At 39.1% G+C, this 27,202-nt stretch overlaps 1 protein-coding gene across 1 annotated transcript in view; it reads right to left on the bottom strand.

Annotated features, from left to right (window-relative positions):
- The window catches only part of LOC138103310 (oncostatin-M-specific receptor subunit beta-like), a 39,995-nt gene extending 18,527 nt beyond the window's left edge, over positions 1 to 21,468 (bottom strand). The window contains exons 1-8 of the mRNA XM_069001516.1: positions 21,398 to 21,468; positions 15,530 to 15,626; positions 11,029 to 11,192; positions 9,385 to 9,544; positions 5,332 to 5,604; positions 4,616 to 4,742; positions 3,221 to 3,378; positions 1,118 to 1,254 (exon numbers count right to left, since the gene is read on the bottom strand). Coding sequence (XP_068857617.1) covers positions 1,118 to 1,254; positions 3,221 to 3,378; positions 4,616 to 4,742; positions 5,332 to 5,604; positions 9,385 to 9,544; positions 11,029 to 11,192; positions 15,530 to 15,602 — 1,092 coding nt within the window. The 5' untranslated portion in view covers positions 15,603 to 15,626; positions 21,398 to 21,468. The remainder of the gene's footprint in view (positions 1 to 1,117; positions 1,255 to 3,220; positions 3,379 to 4,615; positions 4,743 to 5,331; positions 5,605 to 9,384; positions 9,545 to 11,028; positions 11,193 to 15,529; positions 15,627 to 21,397) is intronic.
- Between the last annotated feature and the right edge of the window lie 5,734 nt (positions 21,469 to 27,202).

Here is a 27,202-nt window from a genome sequence, read left to right as displayed (position 1 = left end):
AAAAGAAAAAGCAAATAATGCACAAGATGAAAAGAGTGGGAGACCCAAAAAGACATCTGGAAGTTACTCTGTGTAACTGTCTGAGTCACTCAGAACCCTCCACATGAGTACTTTTCACATCCAGGACAGAATTTACTGAGATCTTGCTTTCATAGAGTCTGGGGCTATTACCTCATGTAGAAGTAGGATGTTGTTCCAGATCTATGCAGAGCAATCTACAACTACCTTTTCTTTCCATTTTTTTCCCCAGCCTTTACCCCACTCCCTCCTAAGAGACAGAGTGAGTTCTGGTAAGAGTCAAAAAGCCAGCGTGCCTTTAAGCCTCTCCTCAAAACTGTCTCTTGCAATAGCCAGCTGCGGTGGTCACTTGATCTGACAGCTCTTAAGCTACACTCAAGACAGACCACAGCTTGATTGTGATCTTCAGTGTGCCTTTTTAATGTGCCTCTAGAGGCAAGCTGCCTTCTAAGAAAAGAGCTACAGAGAGGTGACAGTACATGGCCAAAGAGTCTGTCAACCTCACCTGTTGTGGAAGAGGTGGAATAAGATAAGGAATCTACTCAAATAATCTTCAAGGAGATCAAAGAGGAAGGAAAGAAAAACTGTTCTGGGATTCCATCACTAGAAATCAGACTCACTACCATGAACTACAGTCAACAGCACACAGAAGATCTCGGACTAATACAAAAGAAATCTTCAACACTGCTCTGTTGTGTGTGAAATGACACGACCAATAAAAACAAATCAAGATTACCAGTAGCTAATATATACACAACACATATACAACTCTACAATTATTAGGCCCCTCAGTGTTTTCATTAACTTCAACAAATCTCAGAACCCATCCAGCAGAGCACTGAGCCACAGTCAGACCAGCCACACCACGTACTTCTGCCAGAGTACAGGCAGTGTTTGGAGTGTGAATTAGAGCCAACAGTGGCTGCCCACATGGACCACAAAATCAGTGTAGTGCTTGGGAGCAAATAAATCCGGAAAACAGACATGTCAACATGCTCACAAGGTTTAGAGTGTATCTGTATTGCTGGGGAATTATTTTTTAATCTCACATCAGAAAGATCTTCACTATGTTTTTGTATAGGAAATTCAGGTTCCGTACCAGTTCTACTTTGCCATCAGGTTGGAGCACTTCAGTCTGCCAAAAGAGTTCAATTCCAATTTTTTCATAATTCCAATGTAATGTAATTTCTGTATCTGTGCTATCTTCCCAAACCTGTAAAGGCACAGTAGGATATACTGCCAACAGAAAATCTGAGTTAGTTCTTGTAAAACAAAAAATATATGCAAAAGTATGTTAAGATATTTTAGCTGAGTAGTAAAAGCAAATAAAAAAAACACATTTTTCTCCTAATCTAGAAGAAACACATATGAATTATAAAACTTCATTTCAGAATGCAAATATAAGTAAATGTTACACAAGGTTTAAAAAAACCCCTTGTGCTGACTTAGAAATACTTTAAAACATCATGGACAAAAGGAAGAGGGACATTTATTGCAAACCAGTAAACTTCTCTTATTCAGGGCCTGGCAGAAGCTCCTGATGTAACATGGTAACATTTGACACATTTCTACACCCCAGAATTGGGCCTCTTTGACAGAAATTTTGTTCACAACTCTGACTCCTGTCAGTAGTTATTCTCCAGTAAACAGTGCCAATGCTACCTCTTCCAAAAGATTTCTGAGATCCTTTATTACTGTGTAAGAGTATTCAGCAAGTGAACTAAATCTCAAACTCTCCCATATTATCAGTACAATAGTGAGGAAAGCAATGCAATGTGGGGAAATGGCAATGCAAGTGAGGGGTATGCTTACACCCTTGGCCATTTTTCCTAAAACTTCATTAATTACATTATTGAATTACACTACTCCATGAAACACAGTTTGAAGACGTTCATACATGAAAGAGTTTGTATTTGATATAGAAGGTCCAAACTACCATGTACAGAATTGCAAACTATGGATTTACGTTTTTCTTTACTTACTGTCATCCTTTAAGTTAGGAAAATTCTAATATAAATATTTGCAGGATCAGAGAAAACCTGAAGGATTTTACAGGAATCACTATTTAAAAGCTTAACTCATCAGAGATATTATACACCATTTATTTAACTTGCAACTATCACTAAGACTGGAAAAAGAATATTGTAGTAAAATTTTAATGTACTTATCACATTGAATGTAAACTATTCTAGCCTGACTTCCCATGACAACTGAGTTTATGACATTGTGTTGTCTCCCTACAACCTGTCAATTTACTCCTCCACTTTCTTGACCTATTTCTTCCACTTCCAAACAATCAGATTATCAAATTTTAGAATTTTCATGCCTCTCTGAGACAAATCTAACACAGAGAGACATTTAACATAAGTTCCTTTGTATAAAAAAAGCATGGATAGCATAACTGTCAACAATGCCTCTGAGGAAGAAAGCAGTGCCAGGATGCAGCAGTTACACCAACACCCCCCTAAGCTATTGTCCTTTCACCTTCTTCAAACAGGTAAGGCAGCCACAGGACCTGGGGAACACTGAAGTCAGACATGGGGACACAAGGAAAACTGGAAATACTCTGGAAACTGACGAAATACCCAGTTGTTTTGAGGCAGGAGTAGGAAGGAACTTACGGGACCCAAGGCACACAGAGATAAAGGATACAGCTACTAGGGAACAAGGAATCACAGCCATCAGATACTCCTCAGAGAATAACCTGGCTTTTGTCACTGATGAACCAGTCTTCCTCCCTTACAGTAGCACAGTGGATGTTACTGTTCCATATTAGGACTAAGAGCAGGTTGGCACCATCACTTCTTTCCCAGCAATAACTCCATCACGTGTATCACATCACATATCATACCAATTTCCATAAACACCAATTTTGCTTAAACTCCCTATTTTATATCCTTGCATCATATTGCTTTCTCTCCCATAAACTAGCTTCAGCAAAGCAGTAGATTTTAAAACATTAAGGGATCATTCCAATAACCAAATCTGACCTTTGGAGTAAAGCTGTTTTCTACTGTTAATGCAACTTTCCAAAGCTGAAACTGAAGAGAGAGCAGGTAACTATAGCACAGGGACAGATAAATGATTAAACGGTGAAGATAAAAATCAAGGACTTTCATACTTTAAACAAGGACGCAGAAGTATCAAGCTCAGAAGGAGCAACAAAAAGCCCTAAACAAAGACACAGAAAAAAACCCCTTACTTCTGTGTTTTACATCAAAAACATCTGTGGCAGTTTTCTTTCCCAGTGGGTTTTCCACCGTCAATGTGACATTCCAGATCCTCTGCTGGCCTATATCCCAAGAACATGAGCACTGCTTAGGACAACTTGCTTCACACAGAGACATTTTCTGGGATGACCTATAAAAGAAAGGGAGATGTAGGAGGCAGGGCAAAGAGAGAGAAAGATATCTTTCCATAATCCACAATCAACATAGATCTTAAAGTTTCTGATGTCCAACTAGAATACAGCATCATAAAAAATAAGGCTGAGGGGGGAATATAAGAAGCCACTCAGTTCTTTCCCTTAGCCTGAAGTAGGACGAGCACAAATATTCTTAAAAGAAAGTGTTCTTTGAAGATCAGGTTTGTCTTTTTAAGATACAATTACATTGCTTTTAGAAATTTTCTTATGGATATTCTAAACCAGAGACTTATTTGTCAAGACTTAAATAATTTACATGTCTACCACTAAGCTTTTAAATGACTCTGTAATTTCAACTGCATCTTGAAGTGCGTCTTCTAACCTTCCATTTTTAAAACAACATCACAGTGTCTTAATAGAAGTGAATGATGTAGAGACCCGGAATGTATGTGCAATGCTGGCCTGTTTTCTGCTGAGATCTTTTGCTGAAAGTTTGTTGTGATTATGAGGTATCTGTCCTGTTTCCCTTTCTCTGCACACTTTGCTGTAAAGACCCTCTCCTCATGTAAGGGCCATGTCTGATATGACAGAGCTGTGTACCCTTCACTCAGCCTGCTAAGAAAAAGCTTTGAGGAATTCTGCAGATTTTTTTTGTTTTTAAAGTAAAGAAGCCAGGTGAAACTACAGAAATTATAGACACAAGAAGGACTTTTGAGATAGGATTGTCAGTAGCTCAAGAACTCAAGAAGGAAAACATCAGCATGTAAAGCTCTAAAATCCTAAAGGAAAAGAACTAGGGAGGCTAATCAAGCTAAGTGCTGAGTCAGCATTAGTGTCAATGGATCATGAGCACACTACTACTCAGCCTACCAGCTGATCAGATGCTAGTTACCTGTTGTGTATGCTACCCAGTAATTATGTTATACTTTTAATTTACCTACATCCTGATTTCAGAGTGTCTTCACACCTACTGAATGATATCCAAACATATTAACTCAAAAGAATGGTTAGAATAAGCTTTATCAGGCAGAACTTGATCTTGTAAACTTAGTATAGCTAGCCTAATTCAGAGCAGTTCTGCACTGCTCAAGCTTTGTTAAATAAGTGATCAGTGAGGTGCAAAGAGGCAAGCAGCTAATTACAAGAATAAAAAGCATTTCCACAGCTTGTAAGAGAAAGAAGGTGACTGTTTGGTACAGCACAGATCAGAGTTAATACAACAATGAGACTTACGTTTTAGACAAGGTGTATCGTGGTGAGTTCCGTCCATAGAGATAGGTCTCTCCTTCTGTCCAAGTACATGTTACTCTTTTCATATCTCGAGTTTGGCAGGAAAAATCTTTAGGTGTGTCAGGTGGTCCTTGTCAGATGGAATAATGAAAAAAAAAACAACAACATCACAGCAGTCAAGGCAAAACTCGTCAACCTTTTTAATATATCAAGTTAGAAAACATGGGTAAGTACAAAGTCTGGTTTACTGTAGATGTTATTACTGAAATTACACTCATTTCAATGACCACTCTGCAGAGATAGTCAGGATAATACCATGAGTTAATAACAATCAAACATTTTTATACTCTATTATCTTTTTTTTAATACTCAGCCTTTCATTTATTCAATCTGGGTTTTTTTCTATCTTTAAATATTGCTATTAGCCTTCAAAAAGGGGATTGTGCTGAGTTTTTACTACATGCACACAGACTATGAAGCTGAACTCCTAAATGGGTGGGTATATTTAAGAATTAATCACCTGCCATATGGTCAATTAATTTAATGCTATTTTTCCTGCTTTCTATATATAAGTTTACAGGTCTGAAGTCAGGCAGAGTTCAGCCAGGCATGACAAGACCATGACAACTTACAGAAAGCTTTTTTTCCCCGTCCATTTTTTCCACATTCTTGAGTTAATAACAAGAGGAAAATAAAACTGTAACAATGTGTTCACTTACTACCCACAAAGAAAACTGCCTGATGAAACTGCTCATCTTCATCATAACAGTAAACATGGATGTCAGACCCCTTGTCATGTGACAGATTTTCCACAGTGAGAAGTCTGACTTGACTGTTTGTGTGCTTGAAAACATCAACAGTTGGGTAGACAGAGAATTCCTTAATGGTTTGACCTTTCCTTCCTATGCAGCAAAGAGTGATATCAGAGCCTTCTGCTAAAACTTTTTCTTTCGGAAAGATTAGTGGCCCACTTCTATTTGAAGTGTCCAGGCCTGCAAATTAAAAAAAAAACATTTCAAAATCTGCTCAAGTCAACAGCCCTCAGCCAGAACACAAAACTAAGCATTTACACAAGAAATTTCTAACATTATATTATCCATTCACAGACTTTTATTTAGTATTCTTCCCAATACAAAGATGAATTTCACATGTAATGATACCTTTCTCTTAAACTCATAAACATATAATGTAGTCCAACAAACTACCTAAAAGACTAGATCTGTTTTATTGCCTTTCACTTAGAGAAAACAAAAATGTTCTGCCAAGAATTGCCTTAAAAAGGAACACCACCTCCTGCTCCTATGCACAAGTTGTTGCTTATATCCAAGACGCCTGCTCCTGAAGACTTTGACCAGAGGGCTAGAAAAACATCTGATGTTCATGCAGAGCTCAGCTAAGAGAAGTCAGCATTGTCTGAATCAGATCAGTGAGGGGATAATCAACTTGGAATGAGACTCCTATAGCCTTCTATGTTGGACTGCTTGCTGGGTACAAAAATTAGTGGCATTTAAGTGACTCACAGTCTTTTACACATATTGCACAGGTAAAATCAACTCTCAAGAATCTGATCCAAAAACCTGATGACATCTAGAGTTATTATCTTTCAGAGAGCTCTAAATCAGGTCTGTAATGTGGGATCAATTTGTGACCAGGAAATAGTATTTTTGAACCCCATTCACTTGCAACTGAAAAAAAATAAAATCTCCAAGATTGAGGAGATCATGAGACAAAAAGAGAGTCTTGCATCCTATTTTCCATTATATAACAAGAGGGAGATGAGTGCCACAATCCACATATGAAGACCTGCGATGCCTCTGCTATACATATGATGCCTCCAATATCTTAAAAGCCCTTGCTGCTCCAAATGAATGTTTCATTATAAAATCACTGTAGTCATATTTTCTAAAGTAGTTACATATTTTGTTTAAACAAGATTCTCTGGAAATCAAACTGCTCTAGTAAAACGTAGTCATCTAAAAAAAAAGATAACATTTTGTGATGCCATTAATTACATTATTAGTTCACTCTGTGTTAATTCTTGTTGGAAAGGATGAAAGTTTGGTAAGAAAGTTTCACAGATATGTAGGCTTGGCAGAAAGATCTCTGAATGTAGAAACTGAGGATGAGACAGAAATGAAAGCAAGTTTTGATATAGAGTAAAAGTTGTTTTGCTGAAACACTGAGCACTGAATAACTGAGAAGGCAGGGTTGGAGCTGAGTTGGAAGGAGATTTTTATGATTAGGACAAAGGTATGTGACTACAAACAAAGACATGTTTTTCACCAAGTAAATAAGTCTCAAGAAGAGCATAAGTAAATAGAAAATATGTTTTTACCAAAAAAAGAGATATTGCAGGCAAACAAGAAATGTCGATGCAGCAAGAAGAAGAGAGGTCTGAGAATTTTCCATTGTAAGCTTAAATTGTAACATACTTACTCTTGTGATTGGATAATAATGACTATAATATGGTAATGGTAGTAGCTAGGATAGGCTATAGGCAAATGTAAAGGTATTGTGTATGGTGCTTATTGGTTGTTATGTATTAAGATACTCAGCAAAGAAAAGTATATAATGCTTTGTAACTTGAACAGAAAGGGGCTTCAGGTATGCCTACAGCTGGAGCTGGCAGCTGTAGGGCTGGCTCTGGATACCCTCTCCCTGAAATGCTGTAACTTCACCTATGCAATAAACAGCTTTCAAGAGAGCCGCCTGAAGTCCAGACATCCTTCGTGAACCTTTCTCCTATAAATTCTCATATAATTTCACATAATTCATAAGACATTCATTCCAAGTGACATAAGGAGCTGACTTCCTCCTTTCTCTCTGCCTTCTGTTGACGCCTAAGGTTTTAACTTTTATATTTTTCAAATTCTGTACTGCTTAGTGTGTAACTCTGAAAATCTCTTGAAGCCTGTTAATTTCTATTCTTGTGCTAGGTAGACATAACAAAGCCTCTCTGGGCCTGCTCTTCAAGGACACTTAGACTGTCCTAGGCCAAAAGTATAAACCAAAGAGCCGCTAAGGGGGGATAAGCTGAGGGCAAAACTGAAGCTTTAATTGGAGAATTAACCCTGCTATGCAAATGAACCGAACCTATAAAAGAGTGAAGAACTTGTGACCAGTCATCCATCTTGCAGTCCATCTTGGCAACAGCCTCTAGCCCCAGGGGTACCTTTGAAGGCCTTTCAAATAAATACCTACTTCTGTTCCCTTATTCCTGTCTAGTCTCTGTGTCTAGGAGGCCTCTTAAGGCATCAGTTCTTTGGCAACCCAGATGGAACAACGAGGCTTCCGAAAATCCTCTGGGACTCAGAAAGATCCAGCTCAGCTTCCTCCCCTTCTGCTGGCACCCGAGGGGGGGCAGTTGCCAGGAGTCCAGGAGGCAGAGGAGCTCCAAGAGCCCAGAAAACTCTCCAGATCCAGCACAGAGGCCCGTGAGTGACTGAATAAAGGTGGTATTCTGTTGGCACGTGGACTGGGTGTTAAGAGATCTCTTACAGTTTGTTTAGGGACTCAGAAGAGTCCGGGGGTGGGGGGTTTCATTTAGTGTTTCCCCTTTTGTTAGTGTGTCAACTCGTGAGAGCTTGTCAGGGAACCCCTGTGAGAATCCCAGGGAATTTAATTTTCCCCCTGTTGGTTCATTGCTAGTTTGTGTCCAGCCACCACTCTTTGGCACCCAGCCAGGTGGTGCAGCGGCTCAGAGGCTTGGAACTTCAAGCCACAGTTTAAATCCTAGAGTGGTGGGTTCAAATCCTACCTTCTCTAGTTTTTTTTTCTCTTTGCTTTATAGAGTATTTTATATCTCGTTGCTTTGTTTTTGTGAATTTTCTGTTTATAAGCATAAAACCATGGGTGGTAATATTTCTTGTATGGGGAATGAAATACCACAAAACTCACCTTTAATCTTAGTCTTACATAACTGAGGAAAATTGACTAGCAAAGACAAAACCCTTACAAAACCAGAATTAATTAGGCTTTCCACACTGATTTGGCCAGCTTATAGGTCAGATAACTAGCAAAAGTGGACGCAATTTGGAAGCTTAGATGAAGAACTAATATTGAGTTTAATACCATATCACCAAAGAGATCACTGTTTCTTAGAACTAGAGTATGCGAAGCTCTTCTTGGCTGCATCTAAGTTACAAATATCTAAAAGAGAGCATATATTGTTTTTAAGGAAAAAAGAGAAAAAGGTTAAAAAGTCTATGTTGGACCTGATGAAGGGGAAGGACGTGGAGATGGATTTAATAGCTCCCACCTTGAGAATGGACCCTCTGCCTCCTCCTCCTCCTTTAATTCAATATATTAATTCAAACTGTGAACCCCAGACAAAAGGAACAGATTCATCAGATCATGTAGCCCCTAGCTATGCACATCCTCTCCTTTCCCTGAGTCTGGGCTGGGGATGTGCCTATCCAAGATCCCATGCCACTCCATCTACTAGATTGTCTTAATGTGTGAGCAGAAAAAAAAGCTCTAAAACTTTTGGTCTACTAGCTTAGGGAGATAGTCTGCAAATTATAGCAATGGCAGAAGCACTGCTATTATTGCCAGCAAAATATAAGGAACTGGTTAGCGCTTAGAGCAAGTGGATTCTTGATTTCATGCTGTGGTGGGTTTAGCAAAACTTAGGGCCTTGGTAAAGTCATAAAGTCACATCATAAAGTCACCCCAAGACAGATGTCATCTCTCCTGAACTGTCCTTCACAGCTACATTCACTGGTGAATTACCAACTAGCTTTATACCAATATTGCAGGGTTTTTTTGCTTACCCGGGAGAGTCTCCCACAAACTCCACTGACTCCAAATTTTTGATGCTTCTGCCTTGCTCCTGATTCTCACAGCATGTGACATACACTCCAAAGGTATATCTGAATCCCATGTCCAATGAAGAGGCTTTTCCAATTTATCAAGTGTGACATTATGGAACTCCTACAAACAAAGAGCAGTAAGGCAAAAGTATTGAAAACACAACAATGTGAAGATTTGGAAATACAATCAAAAGCAGTGAGAAAGCTCAGAGGAGGAAAATGCTTTTAAAAATGAACGTCTGAAACTCCCCTAGCTACATGTGATCTCATACTATGTAACTAGTCAGCTAATCAATTTCTTACAGATCTGTGCTAGCAGTGGTGGAGTGACTGATGTGCTGACATATTTGTGAGTGAGACCCTGCTTCCCATGACATGGATTTGCTCTCAGAGACTTTCAGTAGGTTATTGTTGCCTGCTGTTACATAAGCTGCTGCCTACAAATGCACCCTAATGCTCTGGGTTACACATCCCTGCGGTGGAGTCACCATCCCTGGAGCAATTTAAAAGATGTGCAGATTTAGTGGTAGACTTGGTAGTGCTGGGTTAATGGCTGGATGCAGTGATCTTAAAGAGTTTTTCCAACCTATAAGATTCTATCATTCTATATATTTTAGTACTTCTTCTAACAACCATTCCAGATTCTCAGCATACAGATCTGTGCTGCTCATATGATTTGCACTAGAGCCCTGATTCACACTGACCACTAGGGAACTTCTCTCCAGTGCTGCTTTCCACTGGCAATACCTGCACTTTTATATTACCACTGCTCTGAGAAAAACTGTGCCATCAGTTCAAAATTTAATTTCTCAGTTATAGGCCTGAAAAATGTAGCCACTGCTCTGGAAGTTATATAGGCTGCCCAAGCTTTGGTATGAGCAGACTCACAGAGTTTCTTTTCTGGTACATACTCTTCAGAAAAACACAGAAGCAAATACATTCCTGTATGGTAGTGACATCCAAAGTAACTTGTTATGTTTATTATGAATAACAGAATTCCTGGATTTGAAACACTTTTACTTCTTTCCAGAAAGTTAATAAGGGTTTGTTAAAGGATATTCAAAAAAGCCCAAAACTTAATTGTTTGTAGCTATATGGCCTCAGTTACTGACTTCATGATTAGATCTATTCATGGGTGTAAAAATGCTATCCAGTGTATCAAAGTGGTAAAAATCTGCAGAACTGCATAGAGCTCATTTGCAGTGAAGATGGGGTTCTTCAAACTCAGAGACAAAACACCACCAACTAGAGTGATCAAAGTAAGTTGTGATTTTTAACAATGCCTATCTTATTTAATTGATCACTGGTTTCAGAAAAATAAGCCCTTGTCTGTTTTCTGTGCTTTCTGACAAATAGCAACTCTAAATGAGCTAGTGCAGTTTTTCAGTTTTACTAAGTTTTAAATTTTCTTTGGAGACCGTTCTCATACAGAAGTCACAAAGAAAGACATCCAGAACAGGCCTAAGCCTATAATTTGGGTGATCTCCTCCTCTTCAGAAAATGTTGCTGGTTTAGGTGCTAAGGAAAACTGTCAGGATAGGGACTTTGCAAAGAGAACATCACAACACCTTCCATCATTGTCACTTCTTTTCAAAGTACACTTACTGTCCACACAGTAGCAGCTTCATCAGTTCGACGGACTTGTATCTCAAAAGACATTGCCAGCTCAGCATCATGTGCTGACTTGACAACATCCCATTCCACCAGCAGCCGCTGAAGATACGAATCCTTGGAAATGTTAAGGTATGTTACTGGAAACACACTGGATTCTAGGAGTGCAAAAAAGGCACAAAAAATTACTGTCTAGCTAAGTTACAAAGCAGATATGAAACAACATTGGTTAGAGGTAAGACAGGTTCCACAGCATATGGTTCTGAAAGAAAAAACAAAAGTGATGAGGACCTCTGCTGATGATGACAAAAGGGAAGATAATCATTCTTCTTAAGGAACCAGCAGGCTAAAATGAGGTTCCTAAATCTATCCAATACCCCCCACCATGACATTTGGTATGCTATTTAATTTCTTTATGCTCTCAGTTTACTAGCTGTTTTATGGGAATACAGAAGATCCATCCCTTCGTAATCTTATGAAGAGGAACAACATAAGAAGGACTAAATCCCATAATATCCCAGTCCCCAGAAAGCCTTCATATCATTAGGGCAGAAACTCTGGGCTCAGTTTTGATCTTTGACTAAATTCAGATTAAATAAATTAATGCAAAACCATTATTTGAACAGAATAGGTTAAGGGTTTCCCTCCAGTAGCTATCTCAGATGATAGTCTAGTGTTAAGCACACTCCTAGTTGCTCTACACAGAGCTTAGGTCATGGCTGTGGATTCTTCCACTGGAATTAGACACCTAGTTCTAACGGGACCTGCAGTCTTCTCTTAGTCTGGATTTAATTCCCTTGATAAAGTAAAGTTTAAAAGTCAGACTGAAGTCCCTTTTTGTGTTGGGAAATAAAAGGCCCTTCAATATTATTCTGCTGAAAACTACAAATAACCCTGTAAGTGGTTCCTCTTTTTAGACAATTCCTTTGTGACCCCTCCCTAAAAATCTTAACTGTTGGAAAAGATGAAACATAGCACTCACTGATTTTTCATTTCTCTACTTCCTGAAAACTAAACAAACATAAACCCCCTAAACTTAATCCAGTTGTTAATGAAGCCAGGGAGCTGAAACACCCAAGTAACCAGGCTTTTTCTTTTGCCACAGGTGCTTTCCAAAGTGCTTCTGGTTGTTACAAAAGGACAGTCAGAATTTTTATACTAACCAAGACACAGAAAAAAAAGTCACAAAAATAGCTGCATCTTTTAATAAAATAGAACTCATTCTGTGCATTCCTGCCACATTACAGCCAGAGTCACGAGGGACACAAGCGACCTCAGCAGCCCCTTCTCACAAAACTGTCACTTCCATTCCTGTCTCCCAGACATACTTCTCCCACTGAATTACTTGAGACTTTTGCCATGTATCATTAGAAGAAACACAAGTAATCAGGAGATTTAGACTGAGAATCTACATTTTGATAAACGCTTCTGGTAGCCATCATGTATCCAAAACATTCTGCAATTTATCCTGCAGTATCTGCATTGCACTAACCTCTGTGCAGCAGTTTTTTCCTACATATGGATTTTAACATTAGGAGAATGGAATGAAAGGCTCAAGAGAAGCAGCAGTTACAACAATCTCTAGTCAATCAAAGGAAGCAAATAAAACTTTATAAGCATATTTGTTAACTATGAGAATACAGACACTGACACAACTTTGTTGTTCTTATAAGTCCAGATTATAATTAAAGAAGAAATGGAGGAAAGAATATATTTTACCATTAGTACAAAGTTGTTAAAAACTGCTGGAAGAAAGGATTCTCTTTTAGCAAATCATCCAAAAACTCTGTGCGATATTTTTAACCTATTCCATTTTCAAGGGTACTAGAAGTCAGAGCAAAATGAAAACCATATGCTTTCAATCTTGAGGAAACTATTGGTATAGGCTTCTTCAGATAAGCTTGGAGGAAGAAATCGATTTTCACTGTTCAAACACATGGTCTCAGAATCAGGACTGTGGTACCCTCAAGTGCTTTGGAGAAAGAAATATAGACACATATACGCAACACACCGTCTATCAATTCTCAGTGCAGTCTTAGTATATAATTACTGGGAAATGATTAATGTGTAAATTACGTGAAAGCAGAATTGGTAACATTCGTGCTCATGTGAGGTAAATGCAAAATGTTTCACACGAAGAAGTAAAATTTCCTTTTTGGCTATGGCAATGGTGCTTAAAAAGCGTATCTGCTGCTTCACAGCTGCTTTTGAAAAATGATGGGCATCAGCATTATACTGCCATAAGGAAACCCAGTACCTATGATAATTACTAGGTGTCTGAAACTGGGTAAACAAGGTGGAAGGCTTGAGGATAAATTTCACTGAATGATGAATGATGAAGCACCAGTTTTAGGTTTTACTGGAAAAAGGAAATATTATTAGTTTCTCTGTCAGCAACTGACTAGGCAAGAAGACAGAACAACCAAAACAACACAGCGATTCAAAATTAACTGCGGAAGTGGAGTATCACTTTATTTTGGGAACACACTTCATTTTCCCACATTTTACAGACTTTCACCATGAAAACAAGATAAACACTGTTAAAATCCCACTTATGCTAAGGACTTGACTGTAATGTTGTTCATCTCCAGTATGTAATCTTAGCTGCTCATTTTCTGGCCAACTTTACTTGTACGTTTATCTTCCATTTACCTGAAGCACTGTGTACCAAATCTCTTGGGGGATCTCATTTCACGTACACAAGCAGATGCCTGATCTAGAACTCTGGCCCTTGCCATTATCATTTTTTCTGTCTGCACTGCTGAAGCAAAGGAGGAAGAGAGAAACTGGGAGAAGAAAAGGACTCTGCTTGTCTCTCAATGAAATTCACCAGCACAAAGTAAGAGTCCAGAGAAAGGAAATAAATACACCTGAAAGAAAAGCCAGCCAGTTGGCAGAAACCCCTTTCTTTTTCAGGGTGCACCATTAAAAGAAACTTCTGCATATCATCTGAATTTCCATATCCTCTTTCTGCTCTTTTTCTAGCAAATTCTAATTGCAAGTGTCACTATTATGCCTATTGTATTGATGATGAGCCTGCATCTCTTTTTGTCCAGATTAAAATATCATCCCTTTTCTCACAAAAAAGAGTACTTCCACCTGCCACATTTAATTGACATGATAAAAAAACCCACAAAGGTCTCATTAGTGTCTGTTTTTTCTCCATCTGTACAAGTGTCCACTATCTCCCTTCAGATAGACGACATATCACTTCACGCCCCACACAATTTTGTTTTCCAAAGAGTCTGGTGTAAGACAGTCTAGATCATCAGTTGGAGCTTATACACAGCACTAAAAAAAACCAAGAAACAGTATGATTAAGGATATATCCAAGATCTTGACGACCACCAAGTTATAATGTCGGTATTAAAGGATTTTGTAGCATAATTTTAATGTGGAAATATTTGCAGCACTCACAGTTACAATATTCCCTCCTAGCAAAATTAAGTGATCAAAGCATCTTAAGACTTGTTTTAACTTGAAAGCTAACTCAAGACTATGTGAATAGCTTTATGATTAACAACAGAGACTAATTTTATTCCTGAACAATTGCATGTGAAAACAAGTGACCGAGTTACTGTGATGAAGCAACTGTTTGGACTTGCCTGCATTACAAAGTTCTGCCATTCTAGGAGAGCACTGATAATAAGTCTCAAAACTGAGACTGGGGTGAGTGGTGTGTGAACATGAATTTCAAGGTTGAAGAGAGACAAAATGTCTGAAACAGATATATTACCCCTTCAATATGATAAAAAATATATTTTTAAAAACCCAAACATCTCTCTTCCTTCTTCACCAACTTAAAAAAAGGCAGTAAAATTTCCATAATGCAGACTAGAGCCTGGTAAGGTCTGCCTTCTCAGTGGTGGTCACAGAAAGGTCAGTTAAAAATTTTCTTTTTTCTTTTAATGGATTCATACCCAAATGCTATTGCTAGCAGCAAGTACACAAGAAGTATTTTTACCTTAAAATACACAGACTTCTGAAGAAGTTATCATTATATTCAACTTCTTTCCCTTCAAATATGCATATTTTCTTTTTGCATTTGTATTGGATAAATATGTAAAGTGTGAAAAATAAAAATGTGGTCCTGGAATCTTGAGGCACAATCAGAGAAGAGACAGAAGAACTGCTAAATTTTTCAGAGATGAGACAAAGAAAGAAAGGAAAGAGATAAAAAAACCATAAAAGTTGTCAAAGAGGAAATAAATTATTTGAAGATGACAGCACAGATCAAAAACATAGGAGAAAGAGGAGGAGCAAATAAATAAATACACTTTGGCTTCACATCATTTCAAGTTGTTGATTCAACAGGCAATTTTGCATAATGGGGTCACAAAAGGTAATAATGCAAGTTGCTCCATCTTACCAAAGAGAATAATTTGATTAAATGTGTAACATGTTGCTTAATCACAGACTTACAAATCAGCAAGTTGAATGCTTCAGTTGCTGTAGATTGCTTCCAAATAAAAAAATCAAACATTCAGACATTTACCTTGCTGTGAGTATGTAGTGTAGCACGTCCTCAGGTGGAGCAGTACCACCAGAATCATGAAGTGATCCATCATTTGTCCACCTTTTCCTGCATAAGACTTAACAGCAAAGAAAACATTTTTATTTATTTGTTTCTTTCAGGAGAAACACAGCATGCCAAACAATAGTCCAGATAATATTACTATATTTAAGAATGAACAAATAAAAACCCAACCACACAGGCTCCAGGAAGCTTAAGAGAAATTCAGGAAGAACGCACAAAGAAAGATAAAGAATGAAAAAATGCAAACCTCTTGTTTTTAGACCTACTTACTACAGTCAAAAGTTCAATTCAGTCTAAACAAATAAATCATACAATATCTTTAAAGTTTTTTAATCCACTTATTTCAAATAAATATTGAAGTAGAAGTTTGTCCTAATATATTTGGGCTTTTTTCCTGCACAAGTAAGAAGATATCCACCCTAACAAGGGGAAAAGAGTATTAAAGGTGCAAAACACCTTGTGATTTCTGCTCCACCTACAGCCTGACTGATGAATCCAGTAGACTCCTCTGGCAGCACACAGGACACTATATGGAGGGCTTAAGTTAGATGAAACACTCCTATCAAGTCTTTGCAAGTTCCATTCCCAAATGGACTGTCATCTCAAGAATCACAGAGCTCTATCTTGCATTCCATTTACAGCTTTGACACTCAGCTGTGCCAGGATGAAACTCTTTGACTTGAACAGCCCAGTTCTGAAGGACTGATTGTATGCTAGGTCTCAGAAGACATGAATCACCTGCAAATTGCCCCATGCAGAAGGGACAGATAAACATCAGGCTGCAGTACGGTCAAAGCTCTCAGGCACAGAAGGCACAGGAGTACAAACAACAGCAACAGGACAATGGATACAGCTATCTTAAATGTAGAACTTGTGTTTTTTACATTTCTGGAGCTGTGCAGCACACTGATAGTCTTCTATCACTGCTTCCATAAAAGCAGTTGGAACTGCAGAGCAGAAGATATCCAGAATGATCCGTTGCCACTAAAGCTAAGAACAGAGCACTTATGGATTTCAGAAGGGCCAGGAATTCACTACAGAATTTGTTTCTATCAGAAAACTTCTAATTTAATACCTCAGAGCTGCAGACTCTTAACTCTAATAAGCTTAATTAGATTCAATAGTTTTGAGAAGCTCTGAATTCCTCCAAAGGATCAAAAGACTTCAAACTTTTATTAAAAATATATTTCTAAAGGTCACACGAACACTGTAGAACAGTCCTGCATGCAGCACTGCAACCCAGGGCTCAAAGCTCACAACAAGCACCCTTGCTGCAGTGTGCCACAACTTTTCCTTGTGAGCTTAAATGCTTCATATGGAGGCCCCCATATTTACCAGGTAAGTGCTGTCTTGCCTAATGCATAGGCTTCTGCAGTTTTTCCTGCCACTAAACAAATATCCTCAAAAGTACTTAGATAACACTAAAACCACCATGTATGAAGAATCTAAATATTTTTGATAAGCTAGGCCTAGTTTACATGCAACTATTAGACTATTCCAAGAACTGATTTAGGGCAATCTTTTTTTTGTTCTAGATTTTCCAAGGGTTTTTAGCACCTAAAAGGGAAAATAATTTGTTACGCATTCTCTGGAATAAAAAAGACAGACTAGCTCTTTCTTACAGAGTAGAAAGTGGTAAGTAAATGACAAAAACGAAACTTTTCCAAGGCAGATCATGTTAAAACTTCTGGTAACTCCTTCAGCAGATAGTGATTTTTTGAGTTGTATGAAATTATATTGATACAAAGCCAAATACTATACACCTTTTTTCCCCCCCCCCCCCATGAAAAATAGTAAACTAAAACTGCTTTTAAAGGCAAAGGACTTAACCCTCTGCTTTAAGACAGTTTAACACATGGATGGTCAGTTAGGTTCAGCAGCATCTCTCCTGACTTAATTATATTAGCATGATGAAAACCTGGCCCAGCAAGACTCCTAATTTTGTAAATATCTTTGGGGTCGGACAAAATTTGCCCTATTGGTTATAAATCACTTAAATCCAACATTAAATACAGTGGGAAAGTACCGTGGAAAAATGACATATTAGACTACTTAAGTTTAAGTGACTTCCCATTAGGAAGAAAAATCTAAACATTTTTTATGCTCTTAAGAACCATTCTCTGTTGTCATGAAACCAATGTCTAATTTAATGATCTAGATCCAGTCATTTACACCATCAGTTCACTAATGGCACAGCCTAGATCACTTTTACTATGCAAAAGATGCAAAAGCCTTATGCCACTAAAGGATAGTGTAATATAATAAATTATTACCAGAATAGAATCATATTTGGAAAGCGACAATAATTTTCACTATTTAGTATGTTATTAATCTAGTTTAATAGTGCATAATAAATAGATTATGGTAATATGTGCAATTGTAGGTAACAAGCCGGTTTTCATGAGAAAAGTCCTACAATTCTCTAACAAAAGACACTATGAAGTAATTTTAAATAAAACACTAGTCGAGAAAAAAGAAATAGGGTTCTTAATATATGAGTACTATTTCCAATTAAATCCTCTTTATGCAGAAACATCTTCCTGCAACTAACAAATTAATCACACATAATAACTACCACCAACAAATGTCAAGCACTTATTCTGTACAATCAATAATTAAGTACTATTATAACATCATAATTTAAAAGTCTGTGTCTTGGCTACAGTTTTACAAAATACATTATCAGTTTAATTAAAAAATAAAAGGCAACAACAGCAAAATGATGATAATAGATTAACAACATCCTTGCCAAAAGTGAAAATTGAACAACACAGGGAATGAAGACAGGTAGCCAGAAAGGGGGAGAAAATACTGAGTTGCAAGTTGAAGTCAATTGGGCACAAAATGATCTGTCAGAACTACAGAAGTTAGCTGAACAATAAATCTTTCATTTTAGCATACATTCTTTCCCCTTATAAAAACTCAAATTCTCTGGGGGAAATAAAGCAGACTTGCTTGGTTTTATCAGCCTGCAGGCTAAAACACTAGGGTTTTTTTTAAATCATAACTATGTAGTCTACTTGTAATCTTCCTGTTGGAAAAATGTAACCTGGGATGTGACAAAACAGATACAGATGGATTCAGGACTCCCCTGCCTAACTTGAAACTAATCAGCATTGACAGATACTTCAATAGAAGAGAACTACTTTGGAGAGCTGACAGCAATTGAAATAATATTCAGCAGCAACAGGAATTGTTCAGATTAAACACAATTAAAGAGGAATCACTCAAGAAGTGGAGACAGCATAGGAGCAAATTACCTTTGAGAAAATGAAATTTCCTTAAGGAGGTAGTCTGTGAATATTTTAAATAAATATCTCCAAGTAAACTATTTCTCCTTCAGAGCTAAAGGCTGGCTTGCATGATTCCCAAAGTTCTGTCCAAGCCAACATTTTTGTGATGCCATGGATGAAACGAAAAAGAAATTCTCACTATTTATTCTCTTTACTATGGTAAACACACCAAAGATTAACGTTTCATCAAACCCCACTTCAAAGTCACTGAAGCACCAAAGTCCAACTGACTGGCAGCTGGAGCCATGCAGTGCACATATTGCTGCAGCACCTGGAACACCTGTGTGTGCGTAAGTATCGGGAGCCCCTGCTATGAACATCTAGTCAAAGCTGACTGAAGAGTTAATCTGTTGTGCAGCAATCTTCCTAAAGGCACATATTTCAAATCATATTTCATACAACTTTCTTTTCTTAGTGCCTTTTGCTTTGTTTATTTAAAACAGCTGCCAGTCACAAGCCAAATCTTTAAATGAACCTGAGCCTGTATACAGGCTGAGAAAAGAAATTTTTCCAGTTGCAGGATACTTAATCTATTTAATGGTGAGTATTAGGTAGGGATACCAACTCATAAATGCCATGGATTGAACAAGTTTTTCTAACCCAGATGTGGAAGAGGACTGTCAGTGAGGCAAATCAAGTAATAATACTGTTCAGTCTATGTTGTTATTCCCTCTACTTCATAAACAAACTGAGGATAGGAATAACAGTCCAAGTTTCTACCAATCAACACAAGAGTGATAACGTAAGTAAAAATTTAGTGCCAAAATCTAATAAACTCTTTCTACAGCCTCCAAAGAGGCATCCCTAGAAAGTAAGCAGAGTACAGGAAGACTAACTCATCCTCCTGATGTGGCTTTTTGTCTCCTAAGTAAAGAGATAACTAGGTTATTGTCAAAAGGAGCTGGAAGGCCCTAAATCAGTGATTTGTGCAAAGACTCTACAACACAGTGTGCCTTCACTCTCCTCATTCCTGCAATTCCCAGTATATCCCTTGCAAACCAACAGTGCAGAGCTGACATCCAACTGAGGCAGCTTTTCCCGAAACACAGAGTGTCAAGCCATCAGGAACCTATGGAGTGTTGGTTGAGTAGTATCTGCTAAAACATCCCAGCTAAATAGATCCCACCTAAAAATAAACATCACGCTTTTTATAGAAAATCAAGAATTTGATTGTCAACCATCCTGAATGCTAAAAAGAAACCACATTCTAAAGTGGATGAATCTTTCATTTAGTCCTTGTGCTTGCTTTTTTCTCCCAAGCATTTTTAAAGATGTTTTCAATTACTCTTAGTACATAAAATATATCTGTGTATAAGACACTGAAAGCTCCTAATAAGCTTTTGTAATTTAATGGCTGAGCAACAAGTTTAAAAAGCTGCATAAGAAAGAAAGAAAGAGATTTCTATAATTAAGGCCTAATACACATGTAATAATTTGACCACTGAGGGGTAGCTTTATCTCCTGTGTTTTGGTAAACAGAAAGCTCTTTGATGCATGCTGTTGCTTTTCTAAAAAGCTCTGCCAAAATAGAAAAACATGTACTTCATGGTCCCACAAAGACAAGAATCCAAACAAAAAGGCAGTTGAAATAGGGGAAAAATGGGATCTAAAATCATAAAGCAATTAATGAACTTTGTAAAAGTACTCCTGCCCCATCAGAAAACAAATGTCAGCAATTGCAGAGAAGCAATTTTTCAGGCATTATCAAGTTGTAATGCTATCAGGATCTATCTGGTTTGCCCTAATGGAGTTGGGACTGATTCAGGCATGCAAAACTTACATAAAAGAAGAGGCAAAAAGGTTTTGCCAAAAAACCACTCAAACTCAAAAAAAAAAAAAAAAAAAAAAAAATCAGGAACACACTGGAATTTATGTTTTCTTATTTACTCAAATGGCCTTGAGATCAAGCAATGGATTTCAGCTGCTTAAAGCGGAAGCAACACTTTTTCTCTGATGATAAAGATCTGGTCTCGCATTTCTGACACCTTCAACAAATCAACACCTTCTCGAAGCAGCGGGCACAGGAGATGTTAAAACCAAACCCTAATCACCTGGCAGGTGCAGCATCTTCACCCCACGTAGGTAACTTTTGCTCAAGTCAAATCAGCAGTTTTTATTCTGTAGCTAAGCAGTGGCACCCTGAAAGCAAAGGACACTAGGCGGTCATGAAGCGCCTTAAATTCATCGGTATGCGATGATGCTGGCGGGTTTCTGGAGGCGCGGTACGAGGGCGGCGGTGCTGAGGCGCCGCTACAGCCCTCCCGCACCGCCGAGGGGTGCCTGGAAAACACGGGATAATGGGCAGGCAAAGGCTGGAGAGGGGATCAGAAGTGCTAAATTTCAAAGTAAAAACTCCACAGAGCGCTTCAAGACAAGCGCCGGGGTGAAGAGGTGGGTGTTTCTCAGCGGGGAAGGCAGAACTCCCCTCAGCGAGGGCGGACGGGACGCCCGCGGACGGAGAGGAGAAGGGCGGGGAGGGGGGTCACTGAGGAACCGGGGGCTGCCGTGACAGGGAGACACCGGCATCACTCACCTGCAGCAGCCGAGACCTCTCTCACGGCCGCAGTCAGCCGGATCCCCGCACGCCGAGACGCGGCGGCCCCCCCGATCAGTGCCGGGAAGCGGCTCGGCCGTCCCTCCCCGGGCAGGGCGGTACCTCCTCCCACCTCGGGGGGCCGGGTGAGCCACTTGTCGGGAATTTCCCCCCGCTCCGGGAAGCGCAGCCCGTTCCCTTGGCTGCCTTCCCAAAGGCAGGACGCGGGTCGCGGGCCGCCCCGTCCTCGAGGCGCCTCAGGGCTTCAGGGTCCTGGGTGGGCCGCGCAGGTACAAGGGGGACAGGCAGGGGTAGCCAGAGGACCGTGACGGGGAGAGAATGGATACGTTCCGCTCTGCCCGGTCTCCAGCGGCCAGGAACCGCAGGCAGGAGTGATGTCCCCAGAGCCTTCAGCTCTGGTGCCATGGCCACGGGCTCCTGTGTCTCCTGGCCTGGCTCCGGGAGCAGGGACTCTCCAGGTCGCTCTGGCCGCCAAGGCAAACGGGGTGAGGAGGTGCCCGCTGCCTGCAGCGGGGCTCGGGGGCCAGGCCGTAACCAGCCTGGCGCAGTGCCACATTCCCGCAGGCACTGTCTGAGGAAGTCCTTCTCAGAAACAGGGTTAAGTAAGGCTACGGCTCGCAAAGCAAACTCTTCACTGCCCCAAATCACATAAAGCAGGAAGGGAGACCAGGAGTTGACCATGTTTCTGTTGCGAGTCCCCATGGCGCCATTCAGATAGGTACAGTATGCCAAAAGCTGCCTGGCTACGTCTTCTCATGTTGCCACGAGAAAGTTTTGTTTAAAGTTGTTGCTTATCCCTTCCAGGGCATTTGTAATGAAGGTTTTTCCAGTTTGTAGTATTTCTACATAAAAGAGGTCTTCTGTCTCTTCTTTTAAATTTTTGTTTGTTTGTTTTTTGTTTTGGTTAAACATAATGTATCCATTAAGACACTCTTGTCCTTGCTTTCCTCTGGATTGTCTCAAATTCTTGAAGCTTGGTTGCTTTGCATCAGGAGTAAGCAATCTGCGAAGTTTTCAGCCTTATAGGCTATATTATTTTTACACCTCATGATACATAGTTTGCCATTTTTTTGCAATAGCACAGTGTTGCCGGCATGTACTTTTCTTGTGATCCACTTCAGTACCTTGATGCTTCTCTTCTGAACTGCTGTCTAGCCGTTTGTTCCCTGCCTTGTTGTATTTCAGGGATGTCTCATACTTCCCTCTGCCAAGTAACATCCTGTTCCTTACTCAGGCATTCCATTTTCTTTCAATACTCTTGCTTTCTAGTCAAGAAAATTATTCCTAGTCAAAGGATAGTTTAATTTTTCAGAACTGTGTTCCGAATAATTGCATCTATTTCTTCCACAGAGTTCTTGTGTATATTTTGTGACTCATGTAAACTGAACTTTTCAGAGGGTCACTCATTTTTCACTGCCTGCATGTGGTCTGGAGAGACCACAGCTGGACACTTACTGTTGTTTCAGAATTCAGAGCAGTACGCACATGAAAGGTCACCTAACTGCTAAGTTTTACTGCAAATGCAAATCACAGATGTCTATGGTTAGATGCCAAAATTTTGGCTTTTTTCTTACATTTGTTAACAAGTCTCTGCAATATACTAGTAAGTTCTTTCCTCTAATGTTTCTAGACAGTATAATTAGTAAAGCTTTCTGGAAACCTGTCAACTGAATATTTGAAAGTAGGTTTTGAATTGTATACAATAAACAAAATGTGGGGTAGAAAATCTTTGCACTTACTATTTTAAAGATAATATATTAACTCATTTTTGTGCTTTGAGCACTCTCATCTCTGTTTGAAAATATTTATTCTTTTAGGACTCTAGTGGAGATACCTTTTAAAATCCATCAATGTATTTAACATTTTCTGAATCATTTCAATACTGTTGTGGCTCTCTATTTCCTCTTTGTTTGGGTAGCAGCAACACTCTCTGATTTTGCTTTTACTGATCCACATGATCCATAAGTCACAGAATGAACAACGTATTGGCTTATTCTTTGAATGTTTCCTTATGAACATATGAATTCACTGCTATTTAGAAATTATGTTCAAGGTACTAATTAGAACAAAACACCCCCCTAAAAAGTTATTGAATAACGTCTATAAGGAATTTCATTCCTGGTCAGAAAGTGTTTCAAAAAACAAGTTATCAAGTTCCTGATATCTGAGCAGGAAAAACTGAAATACAAGAGAAGAACAAAGGTAAATCCACAAAACAGCCTGGAAGCTCAATGTATCAAGAGTCACAGAATCTAGAGAATTTAAAATCTCAAGTCAGGTACCAAATTTCTCTATATACCAGGTTATAGCAATGTAGTTTGAAAAGGCCTAGAAGACATGCAATCCAATCTGGCACCCTTCATGTCTGTAACAACAGCTCTCAGTTTCACCCTATTTTTCTGGGTGTTTAGTTGCCTGTGTACAGGTATCCAAAGCCCATCTCTGATATGACACACCTGCAGGACCTTGAGCCAGACTGCTATGAAAGTTTGCCATCTGTAGAGAATTTTGAAAGTAGGGACATGGACATAAGATTGTTGAGGGATTTCAGAGGGAAAGTACCAGCATGAAAAGGTATAAAATCATAAACATAGCCTGGGAAAGCGTGGTCAAGCTAGACAGTCTAGTTGGGGACTAGCTGTGAACCCTTGTGTCCCGTTAAGTGTTGATTTAGGATTGCAAGTTAGAAATGCTGGGATTCCTCTCCAGAGAGCCATCAGGAGTGACTCTTGCCTAAAGAAGCGAGGGGTTCGGCGAATCGATGCTGCGTTTGTCCCTACTGGGTCCCTCGTGGACACGCTTAGGTGGCACTCTCCCAGCACCTACGGATGCACACAATCTCACCCTCGCAGGTGGTCGCGAACAGCCGCTCACACACACAGTCTATGCATGAACCGGAGGCAAAGAGGTGAGAGGAGTTCTCTGCATGCAATTCCGAGGTGTTTAATGGCAACACCCCGAAGGGAACAGAGGCAAGAACGAACAACTCGAGAGCTCGCGCCCGTTTTACCCCGAAAACTCTCAAAGGCGGGCAGAGCATCCAAAACCAATAGCCTGAGGGCTAGGGGGCAGAGGCAAGGTTGAATGACAGAACAGGGGCCAATGGGAAAAGGGATGGGAGGGGGGAGAGGGCCAGTGACCAGCAGAATCTAGACAGAGGGAGAACTTTTTGGCACAGTGTTGTAAGGAGAGACCACTTTTAAGGCACCTTGAGGGATGTAAGGTGGGCTTAGCCAACGCAACACTTACCCTTTTGACTCATGCCTGCGTGCTCAGCAAAGACTTCTTGAGTAGCTTAACTTTACTTGTGAGCAAGCTTTATAGTTAATGCTTTGTTTAGCAGCTCATTAAACTCTAGCTAGCTTTTCTGTCTGTCAGCCAATAACTAACTGCTTTATTTTCAATTATGTGTATTCTTCTTGCAGAGTCTCTGTGCCCGGCTAAAAGACATGAACAAACTGACCGAGTGTGACCAATGTACTCAATTCCTTAACCAAACTAAGGGTAGGTATTACAAGCTCCAAAGAACGTCAAGCCCTGGGACATAACCAGGACAAGAACTTCTCTAGTTCCAGTCCGTTCTGTAAAAATACACAAAGGAACAAACAGAGTGGTAGAGGTGAGCATTGATGCATATGAGCTTGGGTCACTAATCATGTAAATAACATATGAATAGCAGGTAGCTTTTCTAGGACTCATTTAGCAAGGAAGAAAGAAAGTTGTGGGTGCAAGGAATCTCACACATAGCCTTCCGATTGTATGTAGTTTGACTACAAGCCAACCACTTTATTCCAGAAATATGACAGCCTAAATGAGCATTCTTCAAGCTCTCCCTGCTAAGTAGGTGGTTACATGGGATCTCCTCTTGAGCAGGGACACCTCTCAAGGTTGCTCTTCAAAGCAGAGAGAATTCCCACCAAAAGCAGATCCTTCGTAATTGGATACCATGCCTGATCTGGTCTTATAGTGCACTAAGATTTTTGTATGGGTAGCTTTGATTTTGGTATTGGCAGCTTTGAATCATTGTTACATCCTTTGTGCAGTAAGTAACACAGTGAACCTTGCCATTGAATTTTGTTGTAAAAGTTGCACTTTCACAATGTATTTCAATAAACACACTTATGTTGTTACTTTTGGTGGTTGTTCTTTATTTTTCAAATTTTAGTGTCAGCTCTTCCTAAAATAAAATATTTCCTCTTTTATAGTGTTTGTAGCTTCTTGGCATCAAAACCTATTTCTTCTCTGTTGAGATCTGTGTTACTCAATGTTCTTGTAGTGCTACATAACCTACTTGCATCATTTACAAAATCTACCACTGATGTTGAAACATTAATAATTTTTACCCATACTGACTTACATGATACAGTAGATCTACCCCTTATGAGTAATAAAAAGGTAATTTTCTTATTTCTCCACCCTTCAGGAAGAAAGTAAGATGTTAGAACAATGCTATCTATGTTAACAGGACCTTTTCAAAGGAAAACAAAAAAAATCTGCAAATATAATGTACAAAACAAAATTCCCTTTGTTAGGCACTGAATAAAAGACTCAAAACAAGAAAAATGGGGTAGTTTAATGTTCCTCATTAACTAATACAATGAAAGACTTTACTGTGTTATTTAAAGTAAAGCAGAAATATTAGTTTCTGTTTCAAGAATTTCTGTTTCCAGTTAGTGATCATAAGTATGAGTTTCTGCACAGTTTAACAGAGGTGTTGATTCTCTTAGTAAAATTTTTTTAAAAATCTGAAGTTCTTTCAGTTGCAAGTTAATATTTAATATAGTGTGAAAGATGCCATCTTTAGCCCCAAAGCAGGATGAATCACACCCACTTCCTGATTCTCAAATTTTTTTCTTAAAACCACCCATTCCCAGAAGTTCCACTGCCTTTAAACGCAGTGTCTGGCTAGGACCTAACTATCCTTAGTGGTAGAAAGTTGTCTCTTCTAAAAAGATTTGGTAGGTGTTTATACCCACTGTTCTGTGCCTGCAAACTAATAGAGACCAAGTTATTCTTTCCTGTTCTGCAGCAGATTAATAACAGGACCCCCTCAGCCTTCTCTAGGTTAAACAAACTCAACTCTTTCCATGATTTACAGAATATTGATTGTGTTCATGGCTATTCACATCTCTTGAGTCCAGTTTCAAAGAAGAATTGAAGGACACAGCACTCCTTTTAACAGGAGCCTTATTAACACTGTATTTAGGTGACACTACTGTTCCTACCTGTCTTTATGTTTGCTGTTTCCTCAGAAGCAGAACATTGTTTATTTAAGATCTACCTGAGATGTTCTGTAAGTCACAGATCATTTTTATCTTGTCAATTCTTCTCTTTCCTTGTTTAATTATTTCTGCTTAACACTACAACACTGCTCTTTCCCTTTTGACACACCATTTCTCTAACTTGTTAAGGTGCTTTTGAATCTTTATCTTGTTTTCTGATATGATTGGGATGCCTCATAGCTTCATGCCATTTGGAAATCCTGGGCATCTTCTGTTTTATCAGACAGTTTGTTGGCTGTGTACAGCCCAGACAGATGTCTTTAACTCCACTATTGTTTCATTTTAGCTGTAAGCCACTGCTAATTGCTTTCTGACTGTACAGTGGCAATTTCCAAACCCAAAGTAAAGCAAGCTGCTGCTTTCCATAAACAATGTTCCTCATACATGATTTAATTCCTACTCAGGAACAATTTCTATTTAGTCAGAAGTTGTAGAAGTACTTTACAGAGTGAAAGAGTTCAGAGATAAGTTCTTGAGCTGAACTGCACTGAACTGAACAATG

Source organism: Aphelocoma coerulescens (assembly GCF_041296385.1).
Source record: "Aphelocoma coerulescens isolate FSJ_1873_10779 chromosome Z unlocalized genomic scaffold, UR_Acoe_1.0 ChrZ, whole genome shotgun sequence".
NCBI classification, from domain to species: domain Eukaryota; kingdom Metazoa; phylum Chordata; class Aves; order Passeriformes; family Corvidae; genus Aphelocoma; species Aphelocoma coerulescens.
Note: the sequence above shows the minus strand (reverse complement) of the source record. Positions and strands in the feature narration are given on the sequence as shown.